The 18,308-nt window shown below is 41.7% G+C and overlaps 1 protein-coding gene across 7 annotated transcripts in view; it reads left to right on the top strand.

The window, feature by feature from the left end:
- Positions 1 to 18,308, top strand: part of RAD18 (RAD18 E3 ubiquitin protein ligase) — a 75,616-nt gene continuing 57,308 nt past the window's right edge. For 5 of the 7 annotated variants that reach the window (XR_004971484.1, XR_004971485.1, XM_036332036.1 and 2 more), the window contains exons 1-6: positions 1 to 66; positions 5,170 to 5,251; positions 9,979 to 10,040; positions 11,218 to 11,288; positions 15,576 to 15,910; positions 17,428 to 17,527. Coding sequence is in view for 5 of the 7 variants with exons in the window: in XM_036332036.1 (XP_036187929.1) it covers positions 16 to 66; positions 5,170 to 5,251; positions 9,979 to 10,040; positions 11,218 to 11,288; positions 15,576 to 15,910; positions 17,428 to 17,527 (701 nt within the window). In the remaining 2 variants the exon portion in view is untranslated. The remainder of the gene's footprint in view (positions 67 to 5,169; positions 5,252 to 9,978; positions 10,041 to 11,217; positions 11,289 to 15,575; positions 15,911 to 17,427; positions 17,528 to 18,308) is intronic. The other 2 variants (XM_036332035.1, XM_036332038.1) reach the window with 2 other exon arrangements.

The following is an 18,308-nucleotide window of genomic DNA, read 5'->3' as shown; positions in this document are numbered from 1 at the left end:
TCCTTTGGGGAGGCCATGGACTCCTTGGTCGAGCCTCGGTGGCCTCCGGGCCTGGAAGTTATGAAGGTGAGCGCGGTGGGCAGCTTGGGGGCGCCCGGGTGTCCGCGGGAGGCCAGCCCCGCCGCGAGAGGACCCGGCGCGAGCGGCCGGCGTGGGCCAGGGTGCCCGCTTTTGCTCTGCCACTTGCCCACCGGCCGCCCGCGTGGCTCTGGGCCTCAGTTTCCCGCGGACAGGCCTCGGTCCTTTTTCTGAGCCGAGGTTGGCGGCCTTAAGGAACCGGGTGTTCGGCAGTTCGGCCACAGCAATCACAGTGACCTCGAGAAAGAACGGTTAGTCCAAACAGTGACAGCGACCGCGGCTGTTAACCCTTTCGGCGGGCTCACGACTTGCTGAGCTCGATGTGAACTCTCCCCGGACCTCGGTTGAGAATTTCCGAGGTGACACTGGACATGATTTGGGGCAGAACGTGCGTCGGAAAGCATTTACTTAGTCACCGAGCGAAGCAGGTGGGCTCCTTGACGTTTTCTTTAGTTTGTTCTCCTCACCCTCCGGAAGCCTAGTGCTGGTGTGCCCTGACCCCTTCCTGACATGTCCCAACTCCTCACAGTTGTGCATGTTTCTCTTTTAAACAAAGAGGTCAGGACTCAGGCTCAGCGGTAGCCAGCCTTCCATTTAACCGAATTATTTCGCCTAAATGACATTGGTTTGGTGTTTGGCAAGGCGTTTCGGTAGTGCTGAGCCCAGGACCCCTGCTCTGTTTGGTCAAGAGCAAATAACATTTTGCTGCGCTCAGCATCAGTTGCTTGGTTTTTCTCCTGGCGGGCAAGATCACTTTCTCCTTCTCTTCCTCGGTGTTGTTTACTTGAGGATTATGGCGTCTGCCCCACTGACTCAGCAGGTGGGTCTGAGGATTAAGGGAAGGGGCTTGTGGGCGGTTAAAGGAAGTGTGAACCTTATTCTTGCTGTCATCGTCGGTGTCACCTGCAGTCCCTGCGGAGTCGAGATTAGCCCCGTGGTGAAAGCTGACATTGTGGAAAGGAGCTAGGAAAGCTGTGGTTTTTCAGCTGTGGTGGCTTCGGCATTCACGTGCAGTGGAGAAGAGCACAGGTTTGAGTTCAGGCAGTGATGCCCATTCTCAAGAGCACAGCCCAAATATAAATGCTAGGAATAGTTTTAGAAATGTTGCATGATGATCAATTTCTGTAATGCAAGCAGAACAACTAGAAAAAAATCTTTAAGGGTGGAAAGCCATGAGTCATCAATTTGGAGAGTCAACAAACGCTGGAGTTGCCATGGGCAACTAACAGGGCATAGTGCAAAAAAACGATGATCCTGGGTTAAGTCTGATCTCGGCCTCTCATTTAACTGTGTGACCTTGAGTTAGTTACTAAAACTCTCTGAGCCTGAACTTCCTCAACTATCAACTGGAGGCAAAAATAAACAGTCTGTAGGGTTGGTTAAATGAGTTGGTGTGTGTGACAGTGATCCTGTCTGACTCATTGAGCTTAATGTGGGGGCTCAAAAAATTACTTGCCAGTTGATTGAAGGTATCTGGAAGTCAAACATTCAATTGATGCATCTTATTATTAGCACGTAACGTACGTTAACTTTTCAACGCCTTTTTGTTGTGAAGATCTAATTGGATAAAGGAAGTGAAAGTTCTGTAACCTGTAAAGCTATCTTTTGCTTGTAAATTTAAGCATATTTTGTATATTCCTACAGTGGTCTTTAGAGGCAGGTTCCATGTTTTCTGTAGCTTTAATATCTCACCACAGCACTGAATTGAGGGTTCAGCACCAGGGAGTGTTCAGTGATAGAGTCGATTGAGCCCATATTAGAATCATGAAATCTTAAGGTTGGGAAGCCAGTCCCTTCAGTATTTTAATCCCTTTTATAATGTATTCTGCCAGTTTCTCATCTCGGTTTTTGTTTGAACCCTTCCAGGGACAAAGAATTAGCTGCTCCCAGAAGTAGCTCTGTTTGGAGTTCTTCCTTATATTGAATAGAAATCTGACTCTAGATCCATGGTTCCTAATCTAGGATCCATGGAAAGACTTTGGTAACTGGATTATTTATTAAAAATTTTGTCTGTATGTGTGCTTTTCTGAGAAGAGAGTCCACAGTTTTAATCCATTTTTCAAAGGGATCTTGTGACACCAAAACCTTAAGAACCTTTGCTCTGATTATTGTCTTTTCACCCATTCCCTACTTCCCTGTTCCATTTTCTCTAAATTAAATCCGAGGGCATCTGCTTGATCTGTTTGGGTTGAGGCACATCAGTGTGCATGTTACTCTCTTGGAGTGGCAGGATGGAAATTCATACGAGAGCCTATATATATATATAAAAGGCTAATATGCTAAGTGTCCTTCCCACTGTCCAACCGGTCACTATGACGCACACTGATCACCAGGGGGTCCCGTGACACACACAGAGAAATGACACCGTGGGCCTGGCGCCGACAAAGCAACACTCAGCTTCCCCCAAGTGGGACACAGGCCCTGCCACCACTCCGGAGCCACAGCCCACCAAATTACAGCCGATGCTGCCATGGCGCAAAATGCGGCCCACAGCCCAGCCCAGCTCACAAACAGTGGCTGTGGGTACCGGGTAATGACTTCACGTTTTTGTTGACATTCTGAAGCCGAAATTGTCGACAGAATATGTCGGAAGACCAACTGTTGCCACAATGTACCTCTGAAGCCTGAAGAAGCTGGTGTTGTTGACAGAATGTATCTGAAGAAAACTATTGACACAACATACCTCTGAGGCTGATAGAAAGTGACATCAGAGTATGTCTGAAGAACAGTCATTGACAAGTACTACCAATACTGGTAGGAACTGCCTTCATAGCGAAAATGAGGTAAATGAGGATGCAGTTATCGAACACAGTTGTGGCGGAATGACTGTTACATGTCAATTTTGCCTATTCCTAAATTTCTCCAATGAAAAACCATCTGATGGAAAATTTACTCGATGTTGTAGCAAAGGCATTTTGTCCAAATGATATAAATTTTCCAGAATACCCGGCATATTTAAAAGAATTAATGATAAACGAAGATTCTGACAGTAAAAATTTCATGGGAAATATTCGTTGTTATATCATGTTATTGTTTCTTATTAATCAATTTTTATATTATTTTAATGTACATTTTACTAATTTTCTTTCATCTCTGACACTTCTATTATAGACAAAGGGCGAATAGTGATATTAAAATATTTCTTCTAATTAATTTCCTTTCAATATGCATAAATTCGTGCACTGGACCACTAGTGTTATATAACAGCTTGTTTGATGTGGTGTCACCTTCCACAGATCTTGCTCAGCAGACCTGTCAGAACCACTCCTCCACCGGAAGAGGATGGTTATATAGAAGAAATTACAATGGACTAGATGCCAGGGCTCTGTCTTCCAGTTCTGCTTCTGCTCTTAATCGATTTTCAACACAACCCTCTTGCTTTTTGAGTCAATGGTAGCTTACCATATAAAATAATGGAAGGTTTTGGTATTATAATGTTTATTTCCCTGGTTTAACAATAACAAAAATTTCTGACTTTGACAGGTTATAAATGTATGTGTATATAGTAGAAAAAAATTAAACTTCAGGATAAGAGCAAGGACTAAATGAGTTACCCATTATCCTATTGTTTAGGGCAGTGGTCGCCAACCGGTGGTCCGCGGACCACTGGTGGTCTGTGAGGTCCGAAAGGTTGGTGACCACTGGTCTAGAGATAACTACTGTTTGACATTTTCTCTTATTTCTGGTCAGTTTACCTTGTGTGTGCTCATGCCCGCACATGCCCACAATGTGTAAATGCATTTAAAATTTGGGATTCTTGGGGTCAACTTCTTGAGTTTGATCCAACTGCTTTTAAGCTCTGTAGTCTGAGTCTGTAAGGCTGGGATTCAGATGCTATAGACCTCATTGGATTGTTATGGAGATTAAACTACATGGTTCTATTATTATTTATTATTGTTATAGATTTGTTCTCTGATGCATTTTTTTTTCAGTTTCCATTAAAACATGAACATTTTCCTATGGCATTTTTCTTTGAAAGCATATATTTTTTTAAATGGCTACATAATATTTCATCATATAGACTAGTGACATTAGTCTTTTTTTCATTTGTTATTTTAAAATTTAAGTAATACGCTCACATGGTTAAAAAAATACATGAAATGAAAAGTAAAAGTCTACCTCCCAACTCGTCCCTCTTCTATCCAGTTTTCTAACTCCTGTGACCATTTATTACTTTCTTGTGTATCTTTTCAGAATTTCTTTATACCTGCATACAAGATAAAAATGGAACACATTCTTATTCTCCCCTGCCTTTTAAGCCAAAGGTAGCATACCATATGTACTGTCTTTTTTCACTTATCTTGACAATCTTTCCATATCAGTGCATAAGAGAGCTCCCTCTTTTTTGTCTTCTCAGTATTCTGTTGACAAACATTTCATTTTAAATGATTTAAAGATTTGGGATTGTGAGAGTAGATCCTTTTTGGTTGCATTCCAGGTTGACACACATCTGTCTGACTTTCCAGATTGTCCACTTCTTCACCTCCCTCTGCCGTCACTGGCCCCAGTCTCCCTAGGGCTTCTTTGGCTCCATTGTGGAACCATGCAGAAGCCAGTCAGGAGACAGGAAGTTTAGTCCAGGCTGGACTCATGCCCCATATGCGTGCCTACTCTGGATACTAGTGTCCTTATGTGTAAAGTAAGGGGTTTAACTAGATAATTTCTAATGTTTGGCTTTAATATTTTCTGATTTGGTTTTAACCTGTGTGCTGACTGGCTACTGGTACCTTTCCCTTAGCAGTGACTGTAGGCCGGGGGATGCGGTCTGAAGAGGAGGTGCCTGGAGTACAGACTGGAAACGTGTGGGAAGTGGAGCAGGAATAGAGTAGTCCTTTTGTGAAGGAGTAACAGTATTGTGTAAAAATCTGTACACTGCCAGCTTGATCCGTTTACAGTGTTTTGAATGTGTAAGAGTCACATGGGGGAGGTTTTTCTCTATTTGTTAAGATCTCCTGCAGTTTATGTGGAGTTTGTATATTTGACAAATAAGTACTACTAAGTTATTTTTTTAGAGATGGAGAAAGAGTTCTGTGCCAGACATTTCAATGTGGGTGTCTTTCTGATACATATATATGTATATTTGCATTTCAGACAGTAGATGATTTGCTGCGGTGTGGAATTTGCTTTGAATATTTCAACATTGCAATGATGATTCCTCAGTGTTCACATAACTGTAAGTATATACTGTTTCTGTGAATTAGTAAAAATGTGATTTTTATGTAAGTTAGTGTCGGGTCCAAGCCCCTCTGCCAGTGACTGGACCTTCTTGAATTCTGGGTATTCAGAGACAGAGAAGCCATGAGAAGTTGTGGGTATATAAGAGAGTCTTTATTGTAGAAGCCAGTGGCCATGTAGCCATTGCTAACAAGGAGTCATTAGACAAAACAGTTCCTTCAAAGCAAAGTCCCATTCTGTAGCCACACAGGCTAGGTAACAACACATCTTTCCCACACAGTAGCAGTAGCCTCTGTACCCACAGCAGCAGCCTGCTGGTCAGTAATGCAGCCCCACATAACAGCAGCCTCAATAACAACAAAGACCTTCATTGCCTTTCCTGGGAGCAGCCTCACCGAGCTGGTCAGTAATATCCTTCCTGATACTTCCTTCCAAATAGTGACCTGAGTCTTTTGGGCTATAGAAGGGCACGCTTGTGCAGTGTACATACAGATTACTGTGGCCTTGCTCGTACCTGTGTATAGTCCTTGGATACCCTGATTAAGATTCTCATGCTCAGAGTGGCCTTGAACATCCAGCATATTCTGAATAGGGTTCCTACAGGTAATATTAATTAAACACCAAAGATATGTATACATTTATTTCTCATTTTTAGCTCCATCTTGAAGTTTTCAGAAGGTCTTTTTCACCATTTCCTCTTGAATATTGAAGTTTTTATAAAACCTCCTATATTTTCTATCACTTACTGCTTGGATGTTTTTATGCCTTTTGTAATATTTATGGCAATAAAGATGTTAGTCACAATATATGATTCTTTATTTGCCAAGCACTTTTAGACGTTAAATTTCATAATTTTTGTTTTTAGCAGGATAACAGATAGGTAGTTCAACTAAGTAATGGTTTGTGTAGAGTTTCAAAGTTTAATAATCCCAGTGTTCTGAAGTCTGCCTTTTTTTTCTGATACTCATGTAGCCACTCCCACTTCTTTAAGATTAGTATTTGCATCGTTTAGCTTTTTCCATCTTTTACTTCTAACCTATGTGTTTCTTTATGTTTAAATTGAGCTTTTTATAGACAACATATATTTGGATCTTGTCCTGTAATGCAGTTGGACAATATCTGTTTTCACTTGGACTATTTAGACCTATACTGTTTAATACCATAGCTAAATGTGGCCATATGTGGCTTTTACATTTTTATTAAAACTAATTAAAGTTAAGAAAAATTAAAACTACTTTTTCAGTTGCCACCTAGTACAGATTTTACAAACTGTCTTCATTTAAGGAAAGACCTTCATTGGTTAGCCCAGCTAGAGATTCTGGGGGTGTCTTTAAACCTTTTCTGTGGATGTATAGTCTCTGGACTTGTGAGTGTAAATTCCCAATGAGACATTTTGCTGTTTTGTTGTTGTTGTTTTTTTCATTAGTTTGTTATCTCTTGCTTCCTCTTGCATCTGTGGTACTGCGGGACCTCTGGAACTATAATGAGCTACTCTGCTCTTTTCTAATCCTAGTGGCCCCAGGCATCTGGAATGTGCCCCATCCTATCAGCACTGCAAGTCAGGCGAGACAGAGGCCAGTCCCTCAGGCAGCCCATTGAAAAGCTGAACTATTGGATGCATGCTACCCTCTCCTCTTTTCCCCCAAAGGAGAAGCTACTGAGCTGGATCAGCCTCTGTCTGCTGTCCTGTGTGTTTTCTGGAGCAGCAGCAAGCTGCCCAGCTCTTTTCTTTGTTAATCCTCACAGCCCCTTTAGGTGCTGGTGAGATGTATGTTTTCCAGGTCAGGACATGGATTTTTGAGGGCAAGTAATACAATGTGTGGACTGAATTGTGTTTCCTCCAAATTCCTATGTTGGAGCCTTAATTCCCAAAATGATGGTATTTGGAGATGGGACTTTTGGGAGATAATGTACTTGTATTACCCATCTGCTGTGGATTGTTGTCTACTTTGTTCATTAGAGCCCTTAGCTGCATATTAATTATAGTTGTTTTACATTCCTGGTCTGATAATTCCAACATCCCTGCCATATTTGACTGGTTCTCATGCTTGCAGTTCCTTCAAACTGTTTTTTTGCCTTTTGGTATGCCTCATAATTTTTCCCTAATAGTGGGATGTGGGGTACTAGGTAAAAGGAACTGCAGTAAAGAGTCCTTTAGTAATGTGGTGAGGTGTGTTCTGTAGTCCTGTGATTAGGTCTCAGCCTTTTGGTCAGCCTGTGCCCTTGGACTTTGCACGTCACACATGCTTTTCACGTCTCCCTCACCCCCCAGTTCCAACTTCCCCCGGCGGACGGAGAGCTAGAAGTAGCTGGAGTTGGTTGTTTCCCTTCCCCCAGGTCAGCTGGGCGCTGATAAACCCTAACAAAACAGGCCCTGGTAGAATAGTTTCTCGAGGGCAGGCCTTGTTAAGAAGAACCCAGTGCTTGGGTGCATTTCAAAAAACTACCTTTCCGCTCCTCCTGCAGAAGGACTAGGGGACTTTTGTCTGATAGTCACATTGAGAACCTGGTAGACCTCTTGGAGTGAAAACACGTAAGTGTGAGCCCCTCCTCACTCTCACCCTGCTCCCCAGTATTTGTGTTGCCTTAGGATTTTTAAACTCAGACTGTTCACACTATTTGTCAGTTGCAGTTCAGGTTTTACCCCAGCTCTGGTTCCCATGCAAGTTTCTGAGTATGGGTTTCTACTCTGGTAAGTTGTGATTCTATTTCCAGCCTGATGTCTCCAATTTGGGGGACAGCAGTTTGCCCTGTGACCTCACTTCTCTGGTGTATCCAAGAAAAGTTGTTGATTTTTCAGTCTGTATGTTGTTTTTCTTGTTGTTAGATAGAGTTATGACTTCTGAGCTCCTTACATGCCAGACCAGAAACCAGAAGTCCCCTTTTTACCATTGCTTCCCAAAGAACTTAACTTGGCCCATTTTTATCTTTTTTATAACTCATTCTTTCGTTTTTCCTCCTGAATGTTCTTACTAAGGCTGGTATGTCTTGTTCATTTACTGGCCATCTGTATCTGAAAGCATACTGTCTCCTCCTCCTTCACTAAACTGAGTCCTTTTTAAATGAAGCCCCTTCATTAAGCTGAACTTGGCCTAAAAACACATTTTCTACCAGTATGATACCATTCTATTAATCATATCTATTTTTTCTTTAAGAGAGATCATTTTACATTGCCTTGGGTATGAAGAATTTAGTTAATGTCAACTTCCTGCTTAAATTGTTAGGACTTATTACACTGTAATTACTTGGCTATTTTGTTAGCTCCTTGAGGTCAAGAACCTTCCATTATATATTGTTCTTTTCTTAGTGTTAGGCACAAAGGTACTTATTAAATGTGGGATAATGGACATCATTTATAGAGTTAGGATGTAGAAATCCTAACTGTGTGTGTGTATGTATGTGTGTGTGTGTGTGTGTGTGTATATATATATATATATATATATATATATATATATATATATATTATTTCAAAATTTATATGTTAGAATGTTAGTCAGTGGAGATATCTGACATCTAGAATAAAAGTGTGATATGCAAATCAACTAAACGGCCAAACAGCAGAACGACCGTCCCGACAACCACGGTAAGACACTGGCTGGCACCAGGCCAGCCAAGGCTGGTGTGGTTGGTCGGGGGCCCGGCCATTGCCCCATGATCGCCAGGCAAAGGGAGGCCCAGGCCACCAACCAGGGGGCTGCGGTGGATGGGCAGGGCCTCCCTATGTGGGGTGCGATCGATTGCATGATCACCCTGCAGAGAGAGGCCCAGGCCACTGACCGGCGGGCTGTAGCGGGTGGATGGGGCCTCCCTCTGTGGGGCACGATCGATCACCCCAAAGAGGGAGGCCCAGGTTACCCTGCTGTGGCGGGTTTGGGGGGCCTTACTCTGTGGGAGTGATCCATCGCGGAGCCCTGGCCGAGTGGGCAGGGCCTACCTCTTTGGAGTGATCGATCGTGGGGCTTCTGGACTGTGAGAGGGCACAGGCTGGGCTGAGGAATCCGCCCCTCCCCCCGAGTGCATGAATTTTGTGCACCGGGCCTCTAGTGAGTCTATAATATCCATTCCAGGTCTTACATGTATGTTTCCTACATTTTACAGATGGAGGATATAGAGAGTGATGTATTTTGCTTATGGAGTTGTAATGCTCTAGGGACTCATGATTATTATTATTTGATATGCTTTTTTTTTAAAAAAATGCTACTTAATCACATTTGCAAATGTGCATAGGTAGAGTAGAGGTACTAGAATTTTGATATTATAATGATACTAGAGGCCCGGTGCACAAATTTGTGCACGGGTGGGGTCCCTCGGTCTGGCCAGCGATTGAGGCCTATCAGGGGCCAGTTGGGCAAGGGGAGGGGTTTGGAGAGGGGCTGCGGGAAGTTGGCTGGCATGGGAGGTTGGCTGTGGGAGCACACTGACCACTAGGGGGCAGCTCCTGCATTGAGCGTCTGTCCCCTGGTAGTCAGTGCACATCATAGCAACTGGTCGTTTCGGTCGTTTGGTCATAACGGTTGCTTAGGCTTTTATATATATAGATACCTTATCTGTGGTCGCCAACCTTTCAGACCTCACGGACTACCAGTGGTCCACGGACCACTGGTTGGTGACCACTGCCTTAGATGATGGAAATATTCTACACCTTATGTCAGATTTTGTTAGAAGTCAGATTCCTGTACTATTAATATAGCTTAACTAATTTATGTTGCATTTATGTTTTTGCAGACTGTTCTCTCTGTATAAGAAAATTTTTGTCCTATAAAACACAGTGTCCAACTTGTTGTGTGGTGAGTTGTTCTTTCCTTTTTTGTTTTTTAAAAAACTTATTCAGAGGTGCAAATATTTCTGTTTCATGTGTACGCGGAAGCCCAAGGGAAGATGTGTAATTATTAAATTGAGCTATAAAAAAGATATTTTGAGAGAAAGGACCTCTAAAACACATATGTGGAGAACTGTGCTTTGTTCAAGTTTTTATGGGGACTTCTGGTGACCTAAATGTATTTTAGGAGGAAACACTAATTTTAAGGCCAGAATGTAGCACTCATAAAATGTTAAGACCCATATTTTTATGGCTTTTCACTTGTTATTATTTCTCACATTGCATAGGAAATTTGATAGTAGGGTTATTATTTGCAAGTGACTGGTGTAAGTATTTGTGCAGAAGGCAAAGATTCATGGCCATTGGGCTGAACCCAGCCTAACTGGTCCCTTACATCTTTCCCAAAACAGACCTTCAGGGACAACACTAGGAAATTTGTTGTTAGTTTTGTTAGTGGTTTCTGAAGTTTTTCAAGTAGTGGAAATAGATGAAAAGGTAGGTTAAAAGGGAAAGTAGACATTAATAGGAGTAAAGAAAGAAGTAAAAGAGACAGTAAGGCCTAACAGCAAGGACACTTGGACTAGTTAAAGGGGCTTGGGTTCTAGTTCTATTGGGTTCATGGTGTGAGGATGCCATTGAACTTCTCTGAGCTATTATGCAAAAACCCTATGTAAGAAATGATAGTTTGTTTCTCGAGTCTAAGCTTTTACAACATTAGGCACACTGTCTTTGCCAAGAGGGTATCATCAGGGAGATGAACTGTATTTCATTTATGCTAAATAACTACTGGATTTACCATTTTCCTCTTACATTCCTAAAAACCAATCTTGTTTTTAAGAGAGCATCTTTTCTTCAGGAGAAATGTTTGGTAAACCTGAGTGTTGGCATCCTCACTCATATTAAGTTTTACCTTAGTACAGAGTATATATCCTTTGTAGAACTTTTATCAGACTTCCAGTTGGCTGATACTCTGTTTTTAAATACCTTATTAGTGTGAGATAAATAAACTTTATTTTGAAGCTTTCCTGGAAGTTTTAATGGGATGGGAAGTCTCAGGAGGATGGGTCACACATTTTCAAAAATAAGATTATGACAAGTAAATTATTGTTTATGACTTTTTTCCATCTGTTGTTTTTCTGTTCTAGACGGTCACAGAGCCAGACCTGAAAAATAACCGCGCATTGGATGAACTGGTAAAAAGCTTGAATTTTGCACGGTATGATGTGATTTTGTGACTAACCCCTAACCACTTTCGCCTTTTATGTGTCCCCTCTTTACTCTGCACTTTTGGGGATTAGGGAAGGCAGAGTTGCATATTTAGGGTAAAGTAGGGAGGCAGCAACAGTTATTAATCAAGCATGGACAATTTAATTGTAATGGGATTGTCTCCCTCTACTTAACAGAATCCACCTGTTATGAAAAACAAGAGTTAAAATGCAGATTTGAGCAGCACTTACTTTTGGGTACTACAAAGATACTCCAGTTCATTTTTTATTTTTCCTGCCCCAGGCCTAGAGTCAACCATTTCCCAAGGAGCCCTAGTTCCTTTTATTGGAGAACTAGAGGCCCGGTGCACAAAAATTTGTGCACTCAGGGGGGTCCCTCAGCCTGGCCTGGGCCCTCTCGCAGTCTGGGACCCCTTCGGGGATGACCACCTGCTGGTTTAGGCCCACTCCCTGGGGAATTGGGCTTAAGCTGGCAATCAGACATCACTCTGGCAGCCCGGGAGCCCTCGGGGGATGTCCACTTACCAGCAGGGAGCAGGCCTAAGCTGCCGTCTGACATCCTTAGTGCTGCTGAGGAGTCGGGAGAGGCTCCCACCGCCACCGCTGTACTGGCAGCTGTCAGCCTGGCTTGTGGCTGAGCAGAGCTCCCCCTATGGGAGCACACTGACCACCAGGGGGAAGCTCCTGCATTGAGCTCTGCCCCCTGGTGGTCAGTGTGTGTCATAGTTACCAGTCATTCCCAGTCTTTCTGTTGTTAGGGTCAATTTGCATATTACCCTTTTATTATATAGGATAGAGGCCTGGTGCACGGGTGGGGGTCCTGGGTGAGGGGCTGATGGCTGTTTGCAGGCTGGTCAAGCCCCCAGTGGGGACCCTCACCCCATGGTGTTTTGGCCAGCCTGGTTGAGGGGCTGAGGGCTGTTTTCAGGCTGGACACAGCCCCTTCAGGGTGGGGGTCCCCACTGGGGTGCCTGGCCAGTCTGGGTGAGGGGCTGAGGGCTGTTTTCAGGCTGGCCAACCCCCCTGGCGACGGAAGCTCCCAGCCTCTCCTTTTTTCCTTTCTTTTTTTTTTATTCTGGGGTTTATTTACCTTCTATAATTGAAACTTTGTTGCCTTCAGTGGAGCTCAGAGCCATCTCCTGCTAGCTCCAGCTCCGTGGCCAGGGCCTGCTGAAAGCAGGTATCTGGGGTTTATTTACCTTCTATAATTGAAACTTTGTTGCCTTCAGTGGAGCTCAGAGCCGACCAGGAAGCTTGGCTTCCTCCATCACTGGAGCAACCAAGCCTCCTGCTCGCTTCAGCTCCGTGGCTGCCGGCTGCCATCTTGGTTGGGTTAATTTGCATATAGTCGCTCTGATTGGCTGGTGGGCGTGGCTTAAGGCATAGCAAAGGTATGGTCAATTTGCATGTTTGTCTTTTATTAGATTAGATGATGTTTAGAAATCAGGATCTGGAGTGGGCTGTGCTCATTGTTACTGGGGTGTTTGCTTCTAGGCCCTCTCCATGGACAGAGCTGGGCAACATGTGCATGTGTATTTATGTGTTTACTAACCCATGTATACACATACATCTATAATTGTTTTTGTGTCCATTACATATTAATCTGTTCATTCTTAATCTGATTTTCTTAGCATGTATAAAATGATGTGCCATGTGAAATATGTGCTAGCCACTTTATTAAAGTCAGAAACGTAGCTTTTCTTCTTAACTGAAATGCATAATGGTGAAGGTGAGTTTGTTCACCTAAAGGGATATAAAAAGGCATATTTTACCAAATAGCATCTTGAATTATTTTTAGTTTAAAGCATGCAAGTCAAGTAGGAATTTTTATTAAGAATATACTGTTTAGTTAATGGTAGGTGTCCATGTACTTAGTGTATGACTTCCAGGCTTTTGGAGCATTCTTGGATGTATATTACATTGCGTCTAAAAATGTAAAGAGATTTCTTCCAGTAGAATTGCACAATGATTGATCCTAAAAAACAATCAAATTTAGTACTCTGCACTTACAAATATGACATTCTAGAAATTGGCTCATTAGTTATTTCCCTAAGGAAAATCATAAAAAGGTGGTAAGCTTTCCTAGATGAAGAAACTCTGAGATTCTCTGATTCTCATAATCAAAGTTATTGCTTTTTTAATGTTAAAGTCTTTCAGTCAATTCGATTTTGAAGCTTGTGAGAAAAGTTGGAGTCATGTCTTAGGAAAGGAATTTTTGAGACAGTATAATTGTATCTCAGGCTTATTTTTTCTCTTTAGCCGGTACTGAAAACATAACAACCTCTCTGCTAAGAAAAAGGGAGTGTTGTGGAAGGGAAGAGATCAGTATCTTTGGGTTCACAGACCTTTTGGTAACTTAAAGGGAGGCCTTGGAATGACTGAACTCTCCCCTTCCTCCCTCCCAAAAGGAATAGGTTATTTAGTTATTCATAACAGCGGTGTGGTGGAGTGGGAAGCATTCTCTGTAGATTTGGGGTGGATTTTACTTCTTTTGTTAGCCTTGGAGTTGCCTTATGGTGAGCATTCCTCTGACATTTGTCATGTCTAAAGCACTGTGGTATCTCATTTGCAAAATTAGGAATGAAATTCAAGCTAATTTCATTTCTTATTTAAAATCTGGTTTACAATGGACAAGGAAAGATGTTTACTTTTATGACAAAATGTAAGATATTTATATTGTTTGTTGATTTTGTTTCTTCCTGTCTTTTCATTGCCATTTTATGACATAATTTTTAAAACTTTAATATTCTAAATGGGATAACAAAAGGGTATTGGAAATAATTCTTGAGGTTTTCAGACACAGGCTGACATGCACATCTTACATTTTCTTCTAACTTTTGCCTTTTATTTTAAAGAACAGTGTTGTTGTTTTTTCTCAACTCAATTTTACTTAAAATAATGGCCTTAAGAAACTGTGTTGAACAAAATTTAATTAAGATATGTTTGTCTTAGTGGAATGTCTAAGCTTCCTACAATGCACAGAAAAGTTCCCTACAACAAAAATTGTCTGACTCAAATTGTCAATAGTGCCAAGATTGAGCTGTGTCTTATTTTTTTCTGGTTACTTACAAAATTTCCTCATTACTTTTTATTTTCCAGTGATATGCCTTTTTCCTTCCTGGGATGGATTTTAATTCCCTCTTACAAGACACTATCTTTCTATCCATTTGATTATGTTCTCATCTTTTTTGTTGAACATATTCATCATAGTTACTTTGATGACATAGTTACTTTTTGAATGACTTCTGGATCTGCTTCCCTTGATTATTGGCTACTTGTCTTGCTTCTTTGCCTGTCTAGTAATTTTTACTTGTATGTTGAACATTGTGGGTGAAAATATAATAGGGGCTATGAATTATTTTTCCTTTGTAAGATGTTGAATTTTTTGTTCTGATAGGCAGTTATCAGCTCTTCACTTTTATCCTATCTAGGCCTAGTTTAGTGTTTTGTTAGGTTTGGTCTATTTTAGTTTTACTTATATGTCTAGGGTGTGACCCTTCTTCCTAAGGTGTGGCCTTTGTTGGGTTACAACTGAATGTCTGAGGTCTTACACTGAGGTCTCTCAGCTTTGGCTGGGCTCCAACTCCCAACAAGTTTCTAGCACTGACCTTTGGAACCTCAGCTTCCTGGCATCTGTTTCCGATAGTGTCTCCTATTTTCCTCTTATGCTCTGCAGTCTTGGAGATGATCAGGAATTGACAACATTTTCTAAGAAGAATTCTGGGGTTCCTTTTCCATGGCTAACTCCTATCTACAGCCTGTCCCTCCAATCCTAGCCACCTTTCCCTAGACCTGTGGTCTCTGTTCCCTCTACCCAGTGAGATCACTGGTCTATGTTTGACTCGGTTTAATATACAACTCCCAGGAAATGTTTCCAGGGGACATTCTTGGGGGATATACCTCATGTTTCTCTTCTTGCAGGGATTCTAGCCTTATGTTGATTATAGCCCATGCTTACAAACAGTTGTTTTATATATTTTATCCACATTTTAAAGTTATTTATGAATGGACATTAATTCTCAGACTAGCTATTCTCCATCATCAGAATCTGAAGTCCCTCCATTTTTTTTAATAGACAGATTAACTGATTTTTAAAGTTCGATATATTATTTTTTATTTATTTTATTCTAGAGGAAGCAATTTGGTTTGGTTGTCATTATGGAGTAAGTTCTGTATTTCATAGAAATAAGTGTTAATTGGGAAAACAGCTTATGTTACTTAACTTACTACACATTACTTGGTATCTTAATTACCCGTTGTGTTTTTTGTGCTTAAAGGAATCATTTGTTGCAGCTTGCCTCAGAGTCACCACCCATTTCTCCTGCTTCCTCCTCTTCAAAGAATATTGCTGCCAAAGCCCATACTCCTGTAGCCTTCAAACAGCCTTTAAAGCAAGGAAGCAGGTTAATGGAGAATTTCTTGATCAGAGAAACTAGTGGTTCTACATCAGAGTTGATAAATGAGAATGAAAGCAAAGTCAACCCTCAGAAGGAGGTGAGCAGTTCTGCAAAGACCAAAGAGACACCTTCTTTAGAAAGGACAGCTTCATGTATCGCGGGTGCTAATGTTCCTGAGGTACCCTCTACATCGACTTTGAAACAAGTTACTAAAGGTAGGAAATGATTTTCGCGTGTATTTTCTTACTCAGTGGGAATCCTCTCATCCTGCATTCCAGATGAATCAATAAGCAGCATTTTAGACTCTATCCAGAGCCTAACCACTCTTTGGTTTTGTTAGATAATATTGATAGCTTATATCACTAAAATGTGACAGCACATGTTTTCTGGACCGTGTGTATAATTTGCTAACTTTTTGATGAGCGGGTCAGCTTGTTTAGCCTATTGTTTCATGTCTGTTCTTGCCAGTGAAGTTTAAAGGACCCTGGGTCTTTAGACATAGCACACACAGTGCAGGCTATTAGTTATTAAATTTATATTGACATTAGTTTATTAGTAGCAAGTATTTAAAGTTCATAAGGGTATGTGAATTTTACCTGCATTTCCTAGCATACCTTATATTTGGTCAGTCTGTCAATTCACAGTTCTTATGGTAGTGTTTATAGCTTGATAGTTAGTTTTTTTCCTTTAGCAACATTATTTTTTCAAATGAAATCTTACAAGGAACCATAACTTGAAAAAGAGAGAGATACAATAGGCCTTGCTGCCTTAGAGATGTGCTGCTCCACCTGCTCTTCCCCTTCGTCCCTACCTGTTACCCAGAGTGGCTGCTAGGCCCCCAGACACCGCCACACATCAGCACAATCCATGAAACAGTTGGAGAATGATTGCATTTTCCTAATTTTACAAGCGAGAGCTAAATTAACCAATTTGTAGCCAGGGATGAATTGAGCAGTAATTGGCTTAAACCAGTAAATGCTTTGGTCTAGCTGCACCATCACCCCTTCACCCTGCCCCCAGCCAAGTGTGTCTTCCTCAGGTGTTATGATTACTTCAGAGCTAAACATGCAGGAATGCCTTCTAAGAGTTGGGAAAACCTAAGATTAGTTTTATAGTTTGGTCACATCTTGGTAGAAAAGATTTAACCAAAGCATCTTACTAATAAAAGCCTAGGTGGTCCTCACCACTGTCACAAGATGGTTGTGCGCACAGCTGGGCAGCTTCCGCCAGGATTCCCGCAGCCCCTTGCCCGCCGCAGAGGCGGGACTCCCATCTCTGGCCTACATCTTTGAGGCAATCCATTGAGGAGCCCTGGATGGTTGGGTGGGGCCTACCTCTTTGGGGCAGTTGATCACGGGGCTCCCACACTGTGAGAGGGCACAGGCCAGGCTGGGAATGCGACCCCCCCCCACCCCCCACCCCCCAGTGCATGAATTTTGTGCATCGGGCCTCTAGTTTTCTAATAAACACATTTCCAAACTTTTCTGCAGTATCTTCGTCTAGGCCCAGGATTTGAATTAGGTGACTTTCCACAATTCAGTCATTACCTAGTAACCTGTCTGTCCCACTCCTGTTGGCTGGAGATGTCATTCCTTTTCTCTTCTGCTTTTCTAAGTACACGTTCATGTTGGCATTCTGTTTTGTATCTTAATCTCTGAAAGATGCCATGTTATAATATTTTTGACCATTTTACAAGCAATAAAGTCTTTCTTTCTTTAAAAAAAAAATACAGTGGAATGTCCTGTGTGCGGGGTAGGTATTCTAGAAGATCACATCAATAAGCACTTGGACAGCTGTTTATCCCGTGAAGAGAAGAAGGAGAGCCTCAGAAGGTAAGAAAGTTAAGCATAACCATTGAGCCGCTTTAGCTGGGTGCTTCATGTGCTTTATAAATTTAGGGCAGAAAATATAATGTTCATTGTATCCTAGTGACCAGTTGTCCAAGTCCCTCTCCCATATGCTCTTTCCTTTACTTCTGTCAGTTGACGCTTCCATTCCCTTTGCCAAATAGGATTAACTATTGAATTTAACTGCTAATAAAATTTGACTTAACAAGAAATTAGTGACTTAGGATTAAATTTTATTTTAATTTGTTTTCTTCCCTTAGAACTTTATTTTATTTTTTTAATATATATTTTATTGATTTTTTACGGAGAGGAAAGGAGAGGGATGGAGAGTTAGAAACATCAATGAGAGAGAAACATCGATCAGCTGCCTCCTGCACACCCCCTATTGGGGATGTGCCCTCAACCAAGGTACATGCCCTTGACAGGAACCGAACCCGGGACCCTTCAGTCCACAGGCCGATGCTCTATCCACTGAGCCAAACCAGTTAGGGCATTCTTCCCTTAGAACTTTAGAACTACCATAAAGCCCCTTAGCCAAAGAAAGCAAGGTTAGACTCTGAATATAGAACATATAAAATCTTTCTCTGGTTCTTAGGATGCTCGTAAGTTTTATAATTTAAAAAAAAGAAGTTTCAAAAACTTTTTTCCAAATAGGCAATTATCTACACTAATAAAAGAGAAACATGGTAATTGGCGTATGACCGCTACCCTTCCCATTGGCTAATCAGCGAGATATGCAAATTAACTGGCAGCCAAGATGGCGGCT

Source organism: Myotis myotis, unplaced genomic scaffold, assembly GCF_014108235.1.
Source record: "Myotis myotis isolate mMyoMyo1 unplaced genomic scaffold, mMyoMyo1.p scaffold_m19_p_13, whole genome shotgun sequence".
In the NCBI taxonomy this organism is placed as follows: Eukaryota; Metazoa; Chordata; class Mammalia; order Chiroptera; family Vespertilionidae; genus Myotis; species Myotis myotis.
The sequence above is the reverse complement of the archived record's forward strand: the minus strand, read 5'-3'. Positions and strand labels throughout refer to the sequence as shown.